This window comes from Gymnoscopelus braueri (assembly GCF_963280865.1).
Source record: "Gymnoscopelus braueri genome assembly, chromosome: 17".
NCBI lineage: Eukaryota > Metazoa > Chordata > Actinopteri > Myctophiformes > Myctophidae > Gymnoscopelus > Gymnoscopelus braueri.
The window spans coordinates 18,597,733-18,617,499 of record NC_137617.1 but is presented as its reverse complement, the minus strand read 5'-3'; the positions used below and the strand labels follow the sequence as shown (position 1 = coordinate 18,617,499).

General features: G+C 40.9%; 1 protein-coding gene across 2 annotated transcripts; it reads right to left on the bottom strand.

Annotated features, from left to right (window-relative positions):
• Positions 1-360: 360 nt before the first annotated feature.
• LOC308104747 (protein FAM117A-like) lies at positions 361-18,135 on the bottom strand. Of its 2 annotated transcripts, none has more exons than XM_080455254.1 (8): positions 17,290-18,135; positions 16,665-16,810; positions 14,160-14,255; positions 13,596-13,712; positions 10,383-10,511; positions 8,929-9,130; positions 8,276-8,444; positions 361-2,910 (listed from the first exon to the last, which is right to left on the bottom strand). In XM_080455254.1, exons 1-8 carry the CDS (start codon positions 17,414-17,416, stop codon positions 2,649-2,651), a joined length of 1,248 nt encoding a protein of 415 aa, XP_080311380.1. In that variant the 5' UTR covers positions 17,417-18,135; the 3' UTR covers positions 361-2,648. The 2 variants fall into 2 exon arrangements, with proteins under 2 accessions (XP_080311380.1, XP_080311381.1); XM_080455255.1 differs by having other exon boundaries at positions 16,665-16,807.
• Between the last annotated feature and the right edge of the window lie 1,632 nt (positions 18,136-19,767).

Sequence of the window (19,767 nt, the reverse complement as noted above, 5' to 3'; positions counted from 1 at the left end):
GTCTATAGACACTAAAGACTGCCTCCCTTTAGGAGGCAACCTATCACACAGTGCAACGACACAACAGCTGTACATGCCACTGGTAGGCTATACATTTCTGCACATGATATAGACACGTTAAACACTTTAAGCCCTAGCCTACATAAAATGTTATTCAAAAATATGTTTTTAAAATGTTCAAAGAATTACCAAATATCCCCCCCCCCCAAAGTAGATCTTTATTCTAGGCCTACAAGCTTTTAATTTACATTTTCAAATAGGCCTAAAGATATTTTTTATAGGCTACCTTAGCATTGGTCATTTTATATATATATCAAATTATGCAGCATGATTTTATGTATAATAATCGCAAACAAAGTTTCTCAAATTTCTCATGTTTATGTGGATAGAAAAAACAAAAAAGAACCTGAGCTAATAGCTTTTCCCACAATACCGACAGCTGTGGCTTGCTAGGATAAGGCAGTCTCATCATTACTAATACACTAGGGATTAGTCAAAAGATTAGACAATCCTACCATTGACAGTTCCCACACACATTGAAACTATTTTCAGAGACAACCACCCCAGGACAATGATTCAATAACGATGTAGGAGAGAAAAACCTCCACCACATAAAATCCTCTTCTTGAAGTGCATAAAAATCCACACTGAATACAATGTTCACGTTACACCCAGTCTGATATTCTACCGACAGGGGGCAAAACTAAAGTAACATCAGAACAGATTTTTTTTTTCTTTTTAGCTTATGTTGCAGATAATTGAAAAGAGAGTAGAAAATGATACATATTAACACTTAGTTACCCAAAAAAAAAGTACAAAAAAAAGTGAAGTAGAAAAATAAAATGTGACTCAAAAGTAGCTGTTCAATTTGTGCATACATTTCTACTCGACAAACTTTTTTTCCTCCACCTCTCTTTTTAACATCTCGTCAGCTTAGTGGAGAAAAAGTAATGGAATACCTTCAGAGAAATGTTCATCATTAAGGATGACAAGTCTACACCTCTTAAACTGATTTAGGTAGTCAACTTAGCTGTGAGACCTCACAAAACTATTATATATATATAAGAAAATACACACAAGCACGCAACTAGAAAATCTAAGAATATCAACATTGTCCGATTAACATATTTACAAGTTGCCATTTTGCAAGTTAATAGGAAATACATCACAAGATAACAGAAAATTCTTTACAGGCTTAAGGAATGCATTAGTTTCATCCTTAAGGTAGACTTGCAAGTCCAACAATAGGAACATTTCCTTAAAAAAAAGCTTTTCAATGAAATCAAAATGTAATTTAACGGAGCAACATGTTCCATTCATTAAAAAGTACCAAACTGATTTGTCATGCTTTGTTCTTCAATGACACCAAGGATGCAAGCATAAAAATAAACCATAAACCTCATGCGTTTGTGCGTTTCAAATAATGTGTTTGCTGCATATTTAAAGTGGTTAAAAACAAAATTCTCTTTCAGTTGAAATGTAGATAAATATCTTTAAATACTAAAAGCCATTATATTCGACCACATTCTTCCTCCATTTTGGATAGCTTCAATCGAACCCAAAACCTTTTGTATTGAAATGACAGGTTCAGCCAGTCTTCTCCAGAATGACTAAATCAAAGTTGTGAGTCATACATGACATTTCTTTCAAGAAAAATCCAAACTTCACTGCGCAAGTGAAAGATTATCCACGAACACGCGTCCAACAAATTGTGTAACTTCATTACACCTATAGAATAAGACTGGAGAGAGAAGTTCTATTGGCCATATTCACACAGGCGCCATTTTGCTCACACCCAAACCCGCTATATGACCGTGGTTCGAATAATGTCAATTATAAAATACTCAGATACAGCACACTCTTAACCAGCATGTGTGACCAAAAATACTTCTTTGGTGCAAGAATTGATATAAACACCAAGTCTTTGCTCTTCAGAAAGTCTAGTTGCCCAAAAATATTTTTATATCATAAAAATTATATACTTTTTTCTGATTGCAGATGACAAGATTACTTCCTCTTACACTGCTACTTTTTTTAAACCATATTTCTTTCCTTATTAAAAAAAACTAAACGGAATAGTCACTTTCCTAAAATACTAAAGGTATTTTAACATCAGACTAATTAAAGCTTTCTAACATACAGCCATCAGTGATGTCATCGGTCTGCAGATTGTTGTTCTGTTTCTCAAATATAGTAAGCTGTGGACCAAACAGCCATTTTGAGGAGACAGCATATTCCACATCTTGCAAAATAATCAACTGGAATCAAGTAACAGTCTGTAGAAAAATAAACTGGAATTAAAAACTAGAACTTGCTACAGTAAGTGCCACTGGAATGAAACGCCTCATAACTACCAGTGCTTGTTTAAAAAAAATGTTAACCAAAAAGGGCAGTGATAGGTAGTTTGGCTAATGTTGACCATGGTACAGCTCACTCACTGTCATTCCAGTCAGGTTAGGCGTTATTTATTAACGTGGTTCGGCAATTATTCCAGATGGCCCCCGAATTTTGATTTCAGGCTTCAGATGAAGTCAGGTGGGAGAAACGGTAAGATGTCGTTATGATGAATGCTTTATTCAAAGCAAAATGGTCTACCACCTGCTTTTGGAATAAATCAGAAAGAAAATTCTCCAATGCCTTTGGCCTCGTCACACAGCAGTGGAGATGGGGGAATCTGGGTGAGGACCAAGATTACCAGTGGAGGGTGTCGACTCGTAGGAGACCGTGACCAGGCCAGAGCTGCTACTTGCTGGGGAGACAGCCAAGCTGCGGAACAGCAGGTCCATGGAGGGCAAAAGAGGCTTGAGGAGACTGACGGGGCAGAAGGCAGAGCCACCGTGGGGGGTAAAGTTCACCTTGTTGGGGTCTGGGCACGAGGAGATGAGGGCGGCCTTGGGTTGATGTGGAACACTGAAGAGAGATGAAGAAGATGGGGGCAGGTGTTGTCATTTGTTAGTTAAAAATATATAATTTCTGCAACTGGAGCCCAGTGTGCGAGCGTTCTATCAGTTTTCATGTCATTTGTGAGTTACACATTACTTAGGGTGTGTTCACACAGTCTGCCTTATGCAGAAAAAAACACTGCCTAGAGCACCTTTTGTGCTGAAAAGGAAAAAAAGGGGGGGGGTCAGATAGACCGGGAGCCAGGCCCAGCCCTGACGATGTTCTCTGCTAACTTTTTTTCACTATTATTTCCTGTTTGCATATACCTTGGGCCATCACAAGTTCATACTGAACACCCCCAACTCGGGGCCGTTTGGTCTCAGGGGCCCCAAAACCCCTTTTTGGGGCGAAATTAATGTTAATGGCAATATTAATTTACTAAAATTACATAAATTGTCTTACACATATGAAATTCGGCATGGAGTATCCTGACAGATAGGGGTAAGTAGCTAAATAGGATTCTGGTGCTTGTTACCATTGAATTTTTAAATATGACCTAACATCCCCAGAAACACAAAGAAAATACTGTCCGCTTGACAAATAACAACAAAGATGATTATTTTCCAGCACTTTATGGTGAATATCACTGCCTCACTTGTATATACAAAACTTCCCATGTCCATAAGCTTCAATTTGAGCCCAAGATGACCTTTGTATCTTGAAAATTACTTTTTCTGTAGCCAAAATTCTGCACTATACCTCAAAATTGAATATTCAGTCATGTAGTAGAGGCCCTAGGCAGTGGTGTTCTAGATTTGTTTGGAGGGTATACTATAACAATTCCCCCCCTAGTTCCTCCCACACGCACGGCACGCACGCGTGTATAATTAATGAATGTAAAAAAATTGCTCGCGCTCCGCGCGCGTTTCTTCCCCGCAAACTCGGCCAGGCCCACTCAGGCCCAGTTTCACAGTAACACTGAGTACACTTACAATATGCTTTATACTGATTTTCTACTGTTTCTAATGTTAATCACCCTGTAACTCAACCACTTCGGAGCTGCCTTCACGGCTTCACCTCAGAGTTAGACTAGTCAGACGGTCAGACCACATTCTTGCTGTTTGTATTGCTGCCCCCCAGCCCAGCCACTCCTGGGTGCAGCGTATCAGATGCGTATCAACGTATCAGATACGCCGTTTCGAACCGTTTTTGGATGTATACGGTGGCGACGAAAAAAATCTGCAGGCCATACTGCGTACACAGCGTACCACGGTAGAACACATCACTGGCCCTAGGAGGGGTCCACGCACGATTGCTTATTCAAATATAGAGATATCATTTGATTCTAGACAACCTCAGGTTTCCAATGGGACCAACCTTGTCATGCTAGACCACATTTTGGCGAGGGAAAAACAGCCCTCACCATTTTCCAAATCTCATGCAGTTTTGGGCAAGAACCATGCAGTTTTTTGCACGCAGTACAAATATGTAATTTCTGCCTATTGTAAAAAGGAGACCACTTTACTGTATCTATAGCTGTATGAGACCACTGTACTTAATCTATTGCTGATATGAGACCACTGTACTGTATCTAGACCACTGTACTGCATCTATAGCTGTATGAGACCACTGTACTGCATCTATTGCTATATGAGACCACTGTACTGCATCTATAGCTGTATGAGACCATAACTGTATTGCATCTAGACCACTGTGCTGCATCTATATCCCACTGTACTGAATCTATAAACCACTGTACTGAATCTATAAACCATTGTACTGCATCTATAGACCAATGGTCCAGTGGTCTACAGAGCCTGGGGGGGGCCCAGGCTCTGGAACAGCTTGCCCTCAGTGGGGGGCGGTCGCCGCAAAGACTCGGTAGATGCAGTACATTGGTCCACATATGCACTACAGTTGTCTATAGATGCACTACAGTGGTCTATAGATGCACTAGAGTGGTCTATATATGCCCCACAGTGGTCTACATATGCAGTTGAGTGGTCTACAGATCACAACAGTGGTCTACAGATGTAGTATAGTGGTCTACAGATGCACTACAGTGGTCTACAGATGCACTAGCGTGGTCTACAGATGCACTGTGGTGGTCTACAGATCACGACAACGGTCTACAGATGCAGTATAGTGGTCTACAGATGCACTACTGTGGTCTATAGATACAGTAGTTAGTCTATAGATGCAGTACAGTAGTCTCATACAGCTATAGATCCAGTGCAGTGGTCTCTAGATGCAGTACAGTGGTCTTAAGATGTAGTATAATGGTCTCTAGATGCAGTACAGTGGTCTTAAGATGTAGTATAATGGTCTATAGATGCAGTACAGTGGTCTCAAGATGCTGTACAATGGTCTATATATGCGCAGTACAGTGGGATATAGATGCAGCACAGTGGTCTAGATGCAATACAGTCATGGTCTCATACAGCTATAGATGCAGTACAGTGGTCCAAATACAGTACAGTGGTCTCATATCAGCAATAGATAAAGTACAGTGGTCTCATACAGCTATAGATACAGTACAGTGGTCTCCTTTTTAAAATAGGCAGAATACGCAGTACAAATATACATATTTGTACTGCGTGCAAAATGGTTCTTGCCCAAAACTGAATGAGATTTGGAAAGTGGTGATGGCTGTTTTTCCCCTCGCCAAAATGTGTTCTAGCATGACAAGGTTGGTCCCATTGGAAACCTGAGCTTGTCTAGAATCAAAGGATCTCTATCTTTGGGCTACGTCTAAATTTGAGCGTGCCACAGTCTCCGAAAGACAGTCTCGCCGGCGTTCCAGCCAGCAATCCCACAGGTCTCATAGGGGTAATAAAACATTGAAAAAAACACACTTTTTTTCTTGGGATGATCAAAATCCCTATATTAGAGGTCCTGGATGCCAAAAATCCAAACTAGAAAAATAGATAATAAGCAATCACACGTGGACCCCTCCTAAGGCCTCTACTATGACTGAATATTAAATTTTCTCCGATTTGATGTATAGTGCAGAATTTTGGCTACAGAAAGAGAATTTTTCAAGATACAAAGGTCATCTTGGGCTCAAATTGAAGCTTAGCTGTAGACAGACGACCCCCCCTCCTCTTTTTGTACATATTTTGTATTTCCTCATGCTTTTTTTGTATATAATTTTTATTTTTCCATGCTTCCCCCCCCCTTTTTTTTGTACATATATTTTTTAAATGCTTTTTTTGTACATAGTGGTATTTTTTCTGTATTATCTGTATTTTCATGTTGATATTTGAACTGTTTGGTTGCTACTATATATATATGTCTATGAAATTAACTCAAGGACCCCAACGGAAACAAGTCCGCAAGGACTTTTTTGGCCGGACCTTTTAGACAAAAGCATTATAAATGTAACTGTTGTTTTACATTCTTTTGCCTAATACAAATTTTAATCAAATCAATCAAGGGACATGGGAGGTTTTCTATATACAAGTGAGGCAGTGATATTCACCATAAAGTGCTGGAAAATAATCATCTTTGTTGTTATTTGTCAAGCAGACAGTTTTTTTGTGTGTGTTTCTGGGGATGTTGTAGGTCATATTTAAAAATACAATGGTAGCAAGCACCAGAATCCTATTTTGCTACTTACCCCTATGTGTCAGGATAGTCCATGCCGAATTTCATATGTGTAAGACAATTTATGTAATTTTAGTACATTTATATTGCCATTAACATGAATTTCGCCCCAAAAAGGGGTTTTGGGGCCCCTGAGACCAAACAGCCCCGAGTTGGTGGTGTTCAGTATGAACTTGTGATGGCCCAAGGTATATGCAAACAGGAAATAATAGTGACAAAAAGTTAGCAGAGAACATCCTGAGGGCTGGGCCTGGCTCCCGGTCTAAGACCATCAGCTAGGACTGGTGGCTTTGCATTTGTCCATATTTATAGCCTTGTATTCCTTCATCTCATCCTCTGCGGCAGACAGTGGACCGGGGCATATCACAACCGTGTCTGTTGCAGCGGGTTGAGCCAGTGATCTCAAAATGTATTTATAGAGCACATTTAAATTGACAGAAGCAAACCAAAGTGTTATTATACAGACCAACAACAAAAAACTGCACAATATCAAGACGGACGACATTTATCGTGATGGGTCAGCTGAAAAACGATCCAAAAAGGGGAAAAAAAGCACTGACCAGCGCCTTGCACCCGGGTGAAGATCTAGTGTTTATTGAATGCTTTCAAAAGTTAATTTAACATTTTGAAAGATTACTGGCTCAACCCTCTGCAATGTATTTTTGAAAGATGATAAAATAGGGCTAATAAAATCCCATTGAGAATATCCACCACTAGAGGGCACACATGCACCAATGTAATTTGAGTTCAAGCACATTTCTTTTAACAGTAGAGTCATCGTCTCCGCCAGGCCGAAAGGCATAGCGAGAGAGTATGTTTTTCCCCCTGTCTGTCCGTCCGTCCGTGTGTCCGTCCGTCCGTCCGTCCGTGACCAGCTAACCTCCGGCACCGTTGGCTTGATCGCAGCGAAACTGTGCACACACACTCCCTGGATGCCAATTCAGAACCTCTGCCCCAAATTCTTTTCATGGGCCTTTTATAGCGCCACCAGGAGGCCGATTTGGGCAAAACATATTTTTTGACAGTACTCCTACAAATTTTGTCCAAAAATCACGCAAATCGGTACACAGTATCTCTATAGACAAATCCACGGAGCGCTGCCCTGCGCGCAGCCATTGCTGCGGTGTCAACGCTCCGCAGACGCGACACCGCAGCAATGGCCGCCTACAGGCAGCGCGTCTGTGGATTTGTCTATAGTCATTAAACGAAACGGGTCTTTCAGTTTTTTCATATTCCATCCTGATTGGCTAAGATTGACATCAAAAGTTTGCATTATTGGCTTGTTTTGAACACAATTCCGCAAATCATGAACGCACCGTCCGATTGCGGTCAAACTTTGCACGCACATTTACACTATGTTGAGGATCAAATGCCACCCTTTTAAAATTGGCCTGTTATAGCGCCACCAGCAGGTCTAATTTAGCAAAACAAATGTTTTTAACAAAATGCCTCAAACTATGAATGCAGTCAGTGTCCGATTGTCGTGCAAGGCCTAAGAAATGGCACCCTTTTCACATTGGCCTATTATAGCGCCACCAATAGGCCACAATAGCCTACCTGACCTGGCGGAGACCTGTGCTCCGAGGAGCACTTTTTCTAGTTTTATTCCATTCCATTATGCAATACACTGTATTTTGTGTTTGTAGACTGGACTTGTTTGAATGCGTTCAGTACATAAGCAGAATACATACACGAGTTAAGCTTTCAATCTTGGTTTGGGTCGTCGGCGCTTATTATTGTGGGTGACGTGTGTGTGTGTATGTACACGTGAAATCTAAAAACCTACCTGGTCTCCTCAAACACGCGGACTTTCTCGCAGCCCTCTGGGGGCTCTCTCTGGAAGCAGTAACTCTTGTTGGGGCGTGGAGAAGAGGACAGCAGCATGGGGAAGGTGGCGTCAACATCATTATGGGAGGACAACGGAGACAGGAGGTACTCTGCACCCTCTATCAGCTCTGAGAAATAAACATTGAGAGGAAATATTAAGCCACTGTCGACAAAATACAACTCATAGGAAACAATTATTACACTTTTGATATGGAAATTTGATAAGATTTGATTAGTGTCACTTTATTTGTTGATACTCAAAAATGTGCAAATGCTTGGCGTTACAGAAAGTAAAAAAAAGCTGTCTTATTACGTGGCACTGCTCGGACAACAGATTTAACTTTAACCACTGTCTTTCAACCTTGTGTCCTTACTTTAGGCATGCTATAGGCGACATTCTTTATTTTTTTAATAGCAAAAAATGTTGGCCTACAAGCTCACAAGGCGTCATGACACATTGTGAAATTGTAGATAGTCTATCTATTCTCATTGCATGACACCGTCGTACGACAAAGTGTAAAAGAGAGTATAAGTGGTTAAACCCCGATGGTCTCCAAATGTGCTTTGTTTAAAGGCGGCATTCTAGATTTTATGGCATTATTGTACACTGACCGTGGTCCAGGTCCACGGGTACCTCTTCGACAGCAGAGGAATTTGTGGAGAGGAAGGATGGAGAGAAGCAGGGTGAAGAGGAGGCAGAAGATGAAGAAGAGCACACGTGAGAGGGTGGTGTAGTGCAGGGGTCACTCTGGGATCCACTGCTGCAGCTCTGGGGAGGCACTGGAGCCCGATGGCCGTCTGGAACCTCTAGGAGCTGAAACCACAAGACACCCTTTACTCCACGTAGCGTGTATGCAGTGGTGGAAAAAGTAAAAAATGTTTACATAAATAAAAGTATCAATACTGCAATGTAGAAATACTGTTACAAGTAAAGGTCAGAAATAAAAAAAATACTTCAGTAAAAGTACAAAAGTATTGGTATCAAAATGTACTTAAGGTCAAAAGTACCAGTACTCATTGTGCAGAATGTCCCATTTCACAAGTTTTCAAATGTATGAAAATCTTTTGAAAATGGCAGATCAACAAGCTCAGAATGCGTCGCGAGCTTGTAGATCGGCCATTTTCAAATGGCCGAAATGTATATAGGGCTGAAGTGGTTAATGTAAGTTTTGTAATAATAATAAAAATCTACACAAAGTAACTTGTAACTTAAGTTTTCAAATAATTGTAGTGGAGTAAAAGTACAATATTTGCCTCTGAAATGTAGTGGAGTAGAAGCAAAAGTATTGGAAATACTCCAGTAAAGTACAGATACCTCAAAATTGTACGCAAGTACAGTACTTGAGTAAATGTACTTAGTTACTTTACACCACTGCATGCATGTTATGTTATTTTTTATTGTTGCATTTGATTTAATCATCAAATAGATTTTCACATTCCCGAAATCATCCTTGCACTCAATGCATCCTAAGCAATGGGACAGGAGGCAGCCACTGTCCGGCACACAAGGCAAGGAACAGCTTCAGATTCAGATTCTGATTCTTCAGCTGTAAGGCCAGGGCCTTTTGGTCAAGGTGGCATGTACTGTCCCTGGTGGGAGGAAACCCACATGAACATGGGACAATATGCAAACTCTACACAAAAAGGCCCTAGTTGGCTGCGAACGACTTTCTTGCTGTGAGGGAACAATGCCAACCACTGAGCTACCCAGAAGTTCGGCTTATCTGTTTTTCAAGGTGTGGGGGTGCCAAATGATACAAGACCACAAGAAAGCTAATGTTGGGGGTAAAGTGCTGTGTGTGGCAACAGTGACATTCCTTTTACCCAAATGAAATATCACCTCAAGACAGAAAACAAGCAATAAAACCCCAGGCTGTTTTGCTGCACCAATCACCCACGACCTTGCCCACACAGGGGTTAACCACAGGTTATCTCCCTTTCCACATATTCACTGCCTACGCCATTTCAGAACCTTGACTTTCAGGCAATTATGCAAGCAATGAAAAGACAATCCTGTCCTATCACTTTCAGAAGGCTGTAGTGAGGGGAGCAGGTGGCAAAGTTACCCCACGCTGATGGTTTGGTGGCTGACAGATGAACATGCCCTCTAGCTCCTGGTTTAGACCCTCCACACTACGGCGCAGACGAGGAGCCAGACCGTACAGTGGAGCGAGGGGGGTGGTAACCGGCTGAGTCTGAGAAAACACACACACACACACACAGGTTAAAGCAATGTTGAACTTTGAAACCTGGCCATACATCGTAGTTAAGTCGATACACTGACCATCTTTAGCCATTGCTTCTGTAATCAAATAACCCGATATATATAAATATAGATATAAAGAAGTAGTGATTCCATTCACTCTCATAGTATGGTGAAATGGCCCAAAATCATTTAAGCACAACTCAAACCAAGCTGCCAATATATACAAAGAAATAATCCTGTATTATTTTTTGCCAAGTTCATTTAATCTAGTGACCTATGAATTATTGTTGTGCTTGAGAACCTGTGTCAAGGGTAACATAACATGAATATAGTGCGATTTCACTTTACCAAAATTATGTACCAGGAGGACAAAAATACATAATATTATGTATATTGGAAAAATCATATGTTTTGAGACTTGTTTAACAGTGCAATGAGCAACTGAAATTACTATAGAAACAGATAAATGACTTACAGTAGCGTATATAATAGCCAGGTAGCAACGCAATCCAAGGTTCTACCTCTACTCAAATTCACTTTAAATGAGGTCTGATCTAATTCAAAGTTTAGACTTTATCCAAAGAAATAAAACTGAAGCAAATGTATGCATTAAAAAAAGAAAATCAAGACACAATCTGAACCAAATCCAACAGAAACTGGTTAACATGCACACATTTTCAGCACGTATTTCACAATTGAGTCAGCACGTTGACCTGGCACTGATACTCAGGTAGCACCAAACTATTTATCAAAGATTAGGTATGGCAACTCTGTATGCAGCATGAGCAATGTTGGTATGGTAATTATCTCTTAAGTTGGGCTTATTAACTCTTTTCTGTTTGTCAAGTTACTGCACTTTGATCTAGAAAGGGAACTAAATCAGTGAGGGGTGACACAATACATTAAGTAACCAGCTGGGCCCAGAAGCAGAAGTGTGTGCCTGTGCTGTAAAGCAGAAGCAACATGAGATATGGTCATTTTCCTGTTCCCTCAGTGGCCCATTTAGAGTCACTTCCTGTGATGGGCTACTCTAGTAAGTGAATGCAGTGCGATCATCATGTCAGTGTCCAACTGTTGAGGAATTGTGGGTCCAACATTAGCGAGTGGCATTTCAGAATGTGTGTTGACCGTGTTATATTCATAGTCGTAATAATACATGTCGCTGCTGCATGCAAGTTTAAATAGCTTTCATGAAGTTTGATCTAATCTCTTAAAAAGGAAATCGTTCATCTTTTACTCAAGGGGGACAAGCCCGTCACAAGTTGATGATGTCCTCTGTCCATGTGTGGTCCAGCAATAAACAAGTGTACCTAAACATAACTAAAAAACAACTTGATACTTGACAAGATTTTAAATATGTTTTTATTAGCACATGCATTCCATAGGGCTGGACCACACATGAACAAATAACGGGCATTGTTCCGCTTGAGTAAAAAAATATATATTTAAGATGTTTTAAATTTGTCTTATAGAGGGCAATTATAATGTATTAAGGCATATAAAGGCTTATTAGGCAGGGATCCTTTTAAGACAGCAATCAAGTCAACGCATAACCAATTGATTACACATATGAGCTTTTAATATGCAAACAATAAGCAACGACTGCAGTTTTAGTATATATCATTATATTGTGTGTACTTGAGGTATAAGTAGGATTTGTTTATAAACACAACATCGAAAGCTGGCCCCTACTTCCTGGCTCAACACCACCAATGCCAACATCTGCCCAAAAGTTGAAAGCCAGAAACATCCTAAACCAAGTAAAATGAGAAAATACAGGCAGAGGGACAGGTCTCTACAGATACAGACCAAGGGCCCAGCTTCCTGCTTTGAAATTGAGTCGATATAGGAAGAGAGTTCAAGTGACAGTTCATATGAATGGCCTGTAGTTTCACTGTTTTACCCCTGCTGGTGTCAGAAAGAATTTCTCTTAGGAGCATTTCCCCCCTGGAAGAACTTACAGTCACTCAATGTTAATAATATTTGTAGTAGATAACAGTAGCAAAATTTGAAATTTGCACCCTATGGCCAGAAAAATATAGAAGTCTGTGTTTGAATGGGGTTTGACTGGACTGCTGCATTACTACAATGACCATAATGCTTTGGGGCACTGCCCTTCCTTGTGGGGAGGGGAGGCTGCGTGGGGGTGTGGTCTACATTGTAGTCAGGAAATAAGGTGAGATAAAGAGACTATGAGTCAAATGACTCATAGTCTGAGGATATAGATAAAAATCTAAAAATACAGATAAAACACAAAATAAACACCAGGATCATGTTTATGGGTCCTAGACCTAGATAAAAATAGGGGTTTGATGCAAAATCGGCAATATGTCCCTTTAATGCAAGCGGATGGGTTTTTGACGAACTTTAGACTTGATTTTCTTACAAGAACGTAAAAAACGTACTTATTTCCAATTACCAATACTGCCAAGAACGTAAAAAAAACGTAATTTAAAATTTTCCCCCAAAAAAAACCACAGACCCAGGAGTTATCATTTTTCGAAGATCTAGACTCCTATCCACTTCCTGGTTAACTTATTACTTAAAAATTCTGTATCTCGGCTCCGGTGTACTTTTATTTTTACTATGAAAAATCTCTGGCAGTGGGCAAACGCAGCCAGAAATAAGTCTAGTAGTGAATGAGTTAATAAACATTGTCATAAGTACTATATGCTTCCAGTCACTAGCTTAAAGTCTTCTTTCAATCATCATGATATGCGTTTGGTAAATTATGGCCCCATTTATTTCAAAATTGACGATAAAGTAGGTTATGCTCTAGGAGGGGCGGGATGATTTGATTGACAAGCTACACAACCAATACTGGTCTGGTTGCATTCTGCAGGATATGACGCGATTTAGAAAGATGGCGGATTTGAAATTCCTGAACAATCGGCTTCATTTACGGTCTGTAGAAACCAATGCTGTGGGTGTGTCCATTCTTTTTTACAGTCTATGATACAGACAGACACCACCACAGTTTGGGACCATACGTGATGACTAAAAGGGATTATTATGACTCTATAGGGAAATCCTACTGGTGATACCTTTAAGAGATGTGGTAGAGGAAATATACCTGTGTAGTCCCTGGACTGTAGCTCCCTGGAGGAGAGCCATGCTGGCGGTCTTTGTCATGGCCCCCTGAGACGACAGATTTGGTACGCTGTTGCAGCTGCTGTTTCAGCTTGGCAATCTGATGAGCAGGGGTTATTGTCAGTCAATCAGCACATGCACACATTCACAGAGAGGAAGTGCCGAGCTAAAACTGCAGCATGCCACACAACTTTGCAACCATGTGCTGTCAATGGGTCCGTGGTCGATTTGTTTGTGGGGGTGGCAATACAGTAATGTGGGTTGGATAACGGAGACATGAAATTGGACTGTAGCTTTAGTGAAAACAGAAAAATGTTTCTTCTGCTGAGGTAAGATCACTAGGTCCCCTGTTACTCAACGCCTTCAAAATACTCAAAACATTTTGCCTTTGCCAAGTTCATGAATTTTTTGCCTTTGCCAAGTTCATGCACCACCCCCTCCCCCAATACAAACACCCCAACTCAAGTTCAGCTCAACCCAGGTCCTAGCCAATCTGCCAGTTACAAGAAATTTGTTTAACAAATTAAATGTTTGGATGGCAACTTACCTCCCGTAGCTGCTCTGAGTTTCCCCATGATGCGGAGCGCTTGTGCCCATTGCCATTTTTCCTGCTCTGAGTTTTGTCCGACCAAGAGTCTGGGGTCTGGAGAGTTGAAGAGAACACAACATGGTCAGCCAAGAAGCCGGCACAAGGATGACATTTTAACACTAACAAATGAAGGAAAGAGCACTTGTGAATACTTGCTCCAATGTACCACAAATGTACCTTCTAGAACTCATCAAGATCTATAAAAGAAACATTCATGTTTTGCAAGGGTTCCATAGCTTGCCTCATCTTCTTTTCCTACTGATGTGTCAACCCGGCAATGGATGTCTTATATTAGAGCTTTGTTTTTGGGACATGGCAACATCAACTTGCTAAAATTAAAACGTGGATGTAAGGAAGGGAGAGAGAGAGAGAGGGGGGGGCATGTGGAGCAAGTCGCATTATTACATCACATCTGCACACATGTCAGACATACAAAATTAAGAGTTCTGATACCAGTATTGGAAATGCCTACAATACAGTCTAAAATGCTGGATCAGGTATCAGCGAGTATACAAGTTGATTCACCAATCTGATACCATGCAATTTATAACGTGAAGATGGCTCATTTACGCTACACAGACAACACGGGCGGTGCTAGTGGAGTATGTAACGTTAGTCAGAGCTAGCAAAATGGCATTGTCAAAATGGCATTGATTTTCTGTATGCATTTGTTCACGTTTTACAAAGGGTTTCACCTGAGCCAAGCTATACAACAATGCTAGCAATTATATCACATCTATATTGGGTTAGTAGTACAGAGCTATATGTTCAACACAGGAACCCATAAAGGAAAGGAAAAATGGTATCGCAACATCTAAACCATTCCACTGTGTTGAGACTGATGTACAACTAACTTAAACATCCACGCCTACATACCACTTTTGTAAACTTCACCCATAAAGACCAGCTGAAATGAAAAATTGGCTTTGCACACTTTTAGATCATATCTGTGGTCATAAATAATGGATATAATAAATGCCCCAAAAAAGTATTATGTCAAAAGTCTGATTTTAATTACTTTGACAAAGTCAAACAAAAACAAACTTGTGATCAGCAAGCCCCTATGAATAATCATGAATCATTATTATATTCACCTGTGTGATTCCCATAGCCCAGTGTCCCCTACATGCAGTTGATTATCATTATGGAAACAAAGGGCTGCTACTCTGTTGTGAATCTAATTCAAGATGAGGGGCCGGGCCAGACGGTACATTACAAATGTTCCTGTTTTAAATATCAACAGTACACTAAAGTACTTAAAGGGATACTTCACTTTCGGCGGGGGGAAACATTTAAAAAATATATTAAAAATAAATGAAAAAAGTAATGGAAAATTCATGGCCCCCTCACGCATTAGAGTGTCCTACTAATGTGTGAGGGGGCCTTTATTTTGCCATAACTTCTTTCATTTTTTTTTTATATATATTTTTAATGTTTATTTTATGTGAAAGTGAAGTATCCCTTTAACGTATCTGAAAACATTTGAGGTGAGAAATAGGCAGTGCAGTCAACATAAAACATTCTTTGGCACTGCCCCCCTCTCGCTCACTCTGCCTCGCGGTTTGCAAGTGCTGTGTAATCCCATAGCCCAAGGCGACAGGATGGTTGGCTGAGACACAACCAGCCTCTGTTTTACCCTAAACTTCAAAATTAAGGTTGCAAAAAAGCCATTGCAGCTTGATATTGGAACACTGCACCTGTTGCTACATTTTAATGCCTTGCCTCATGGTGGTACGTTTATGTACACAATAAACATCTGTAAACAAAATATATATATATATATTCATTATTTGACCCGTTTTTATCCTGCATTTTTCTTTTCTCTCCTGCTCGACAGTATATCTAGTTTTTATCCTGCATTTTCTTTTCTCTCCTGCTCTACAGTATATCTAGTATTTTCCCTTCTCATGGAAAACTACAAAAATGATGGAGCACACAAAAAGAATTTCAGCACTTCTTGTGATGTGACAATAAAGTTGATTTTGATTTTCAGTCTTAAAAAAAACGAAAGAGAATGGAAAACAGACACAGAATGGGAGGATGTGGGCTTGCAGCAAGCAATGGCCTGCCCTGCACAGAGAGCATGGGTGCAGCCGAAATGGCCCCGTCAGCTGACTCAAGGCCTGTTCACATGGCTGTGGTTCTCACTCTGTAAGAGCAACCCAAACACCAGATACTCCCTCCCTCCATCTCCTCTCAGGGTTTTTTTTCTCCTCTCTCTGCAGGCTTTTCTCTGCAACCTAATACTCTGCCACAAGGCCCTGAAACAAACCCTAGTTTAGCAACACACAGACACAACAATCCCCCCACCCCACCCGTCCCCCCACCCCTCAAAAAAAGAAGAAAGAAGTGGTTTTGTTACACTGGCTGGTTATGGGAATACCAGTAGTGAAGCATAGCATGTCCTTTAAATTAGACTTAATGCCAACTGACTAAAAACGATCACCCTCATTTAGAGCTGACCTGGGTGGACTTGTCCTTCCGAGACAGGCTGCCTTGACCCTCTGGTTCTTTAGGCCAGTGGCCCTGCAGGTAGGGCCCGAGGATGGCATCCAGAGACACTGTCCGCCGTATGCCAGGGCTCAGCTGGTGCGATTTGGTCTTCCCTGCTGTCAACAGGAAACAGACCTTATTTCTTAAACATGCAAAGACAATTTGAGTTCTAAAAGGTGTCCAACAATAATGGAACATGGCAGCAATTTGGCAGCTATTTTAAGCTTTAAGCTCTGAATGCTCATTTATTTGTTGAACTACATCAAATATTTAGCTGTAACTTACTGGATCAATGCAAAAATGTTAATCAAGGTGGGCTAATGACTCCCTTTGCCGACTTTGTGAAATGGTCCGAGTTTTGGGTTGTGATTTAATATCATCAAACAAGATTCCATTCATTCCAATCCAGACACCCCAATAGCATTATAATAAAAATGTACACCACACGTTACACTGGAGCTGCAATACTAGCCTCGGATCAAGACTATCATAGTCATAGATGCATTGTATCGAGTCTGACTAAAAGACAGACTCGATTAAAAAAAATACATCTATGATAAGTCTTGATCCAAGGCAGCTGCAGTACCTGACTTGCCATGATCTCTTGAGTTTTGTCGTGTTTTGTTGTGCAGCTGGTACGGAACTGTTGCTCTGAGCGGCTGTGGACCCAAAGTTGCTCGATCCCGGGTCGACTGTCCAACAAGTCCACTTCGGCCAGACATCGTCCACAGATCTGATCAGATTTTGGGGCCAGTCCAGCCCAGACTAGACTGAACGGTGGATGAGCTGAAAACAAGAACCAAGTCTTTCTAGGGGTGAACCTAGTGGTGGTGGAGGAGAGTGGTGGCTACAACAACCAGCTGCAACTCTTCTTTCACCCAGGATGACGGTTCGAAAATAGTTGCAAGTGTCGGTCTTTCATCGAGTTTGTGTCAACTTATAGAGACTGTCGGGGATCGTCATTTATATTTACTTTGTCTTGTTTGTGATGTCAGAAAGGAATGTTTTAAAAAAAAATGTCTTTTTGTCCAACAAATCCCCGGTTCCGAGTGAATACGCACTACTACCACAAACCAGTATGTCAATAATAGTGATAGTCTGGACGTTAATAATATAGCAGCCCGGTCCTTTCCTTCCCACCCCCACCACCAGCACCCTGGCTCGTGCGAGTTAGCAGCAGAGCCTAGCAGAGCAAAACTTTCTTTGTGACGATACACTGAGCTAGTTCACCTCTTTGTGGACGAACAAGGAAGCAGCTCCAGTCTCAGAACCCCCAGAAAAGTGTGTGAACTCACGCCCTAAAGTCCTCTAATACCAACAATGAATTCATATTTCATTCTAGTTATTTTTTTGGTCACCCACAAGGTTGAGAGAGGAGGTGGTCTGATCTGTCTGTCACTGTGCTGGAGCTCTCTGTCTGCTGGAGCTTTTCTTCATTTACTCTGAAACTCCAAACACTTCCAACACCAGCACCACGCTCGTGTGGATTTAATTCAGTGTTGCCAGATTCTGGGAGAGAAACAAGCAACCCTGAACCCGGTCTGTGAAAACAAGCACAAAAGAAGGCCACACGAGAACTTTACACCCTACATACATCATCAGCTATTTGAAAATAGCTCACAGAGCTTGTAGATCTGCTCTTTTCAAAAAATCTTCAAAAAGAGTGAAGAATGTAGAATATTTCTGAAACATTTTAACAACACAAATCTTGTATGGGAGGTCCCTGGCACAAAATATTTTCAGATGGGGGGGGGGGGTTCTTGGATAATTACATATTAATTTGGGGGTCCATGGCATGAAAATGAAGAACCACTGGTTTAAACAACATACACAGCAAGCCCAAAATAAGTACATTTTAGAAACAAGCCAAAAAAAAACGCAACCCGGCAGCTACCAATATTTACAAGCGACTTTACAGAAAAACAAAGCCCAAAGTCGCTTATAATAAGCGGACATGGCAACGCTAATTAAATTATGTCGGGGGTGGGTCCAGCTTTGAATCTGTGTTTTGGTTGGCTGGTGAAATCTGTTTCCCTCAGTCCATTGGGCAGCTCACCATCAATCCATCAAAACCTGAACAATGAAGGCAGCTGCACTCTGCAGTCTCCGCCCCCTAATACATACGTCATATTGATTGATTTTTTTTTCTTTTTTTTTCTTTTTTTCAGTGTTTGGGTGCTTTGAGGAAAAAGTCGTTCTGCCAAGCCCCACTATGTTAACCACTTAAACTCCATATGGGTATAGTCCCTCAGGGCTCAATACTAGTGTCTTTTCTGTTTTCTGTTATTGTGGGGAAAGCTTTCGCTGAAAATAGCAGATCGACAAGCTCACTGTGTCGCGTTGTGAGCTTGTCGATCTGCTATTTTCTGCGAAAGCCTTCCCCACAATAAGGATGCTGGGTTTAAGTGGTTAATAAAGCTAAGATTTCAGCTTTTTGTGTTATTAATGACTCTTGCATACATCAACTATTGAGATGTGATGTACATTCTTTGGCAGTACATGGAAACAGTATATTCTTATTCTTATTTAGTCTATATAGTACACTAAAAAGTATGCCTTCATCAACCATTCCATGAATTTGACATTCATCTGTGTACTCTGATTAAATACATTGCTTGTAGTTCATTTATCAATTCACTTACTCAAGGGCTAATTAATTCTGTCATTGTGCCATTGTGGTGGACATTAAATCCTCTTATCTGGGTGTGTGGGATTTGAGGGTTAACTGTGAGATGTACTGTATCTCCAACATGGGCTGCTTCTGGGTGGTGTGTGTGCATGTATCTGACGGTGTGCTTTGTGGGAGATAACTGTCCTTAAGACTGAGTTTAAGGGAGTGCCAAAGCCAAGACAGGAGAAGAGAGGCGAGATAACACATGCAGTTGCAGCTAACTTGTAAAGACAGACCTCAGAGCCATATTGAGGGTCCAAATGTCCTTTTCATCTATCAGAGGCACAAAAGCAGACTGCCCATAATGTCCAGCCCAATGTCGGACCTCAACCTACACTAAGATAACAGGCTCTTGCGTCAGCCTCTTTGAAATGGGAGTGAGTGAATGAGCGTTATCACCAA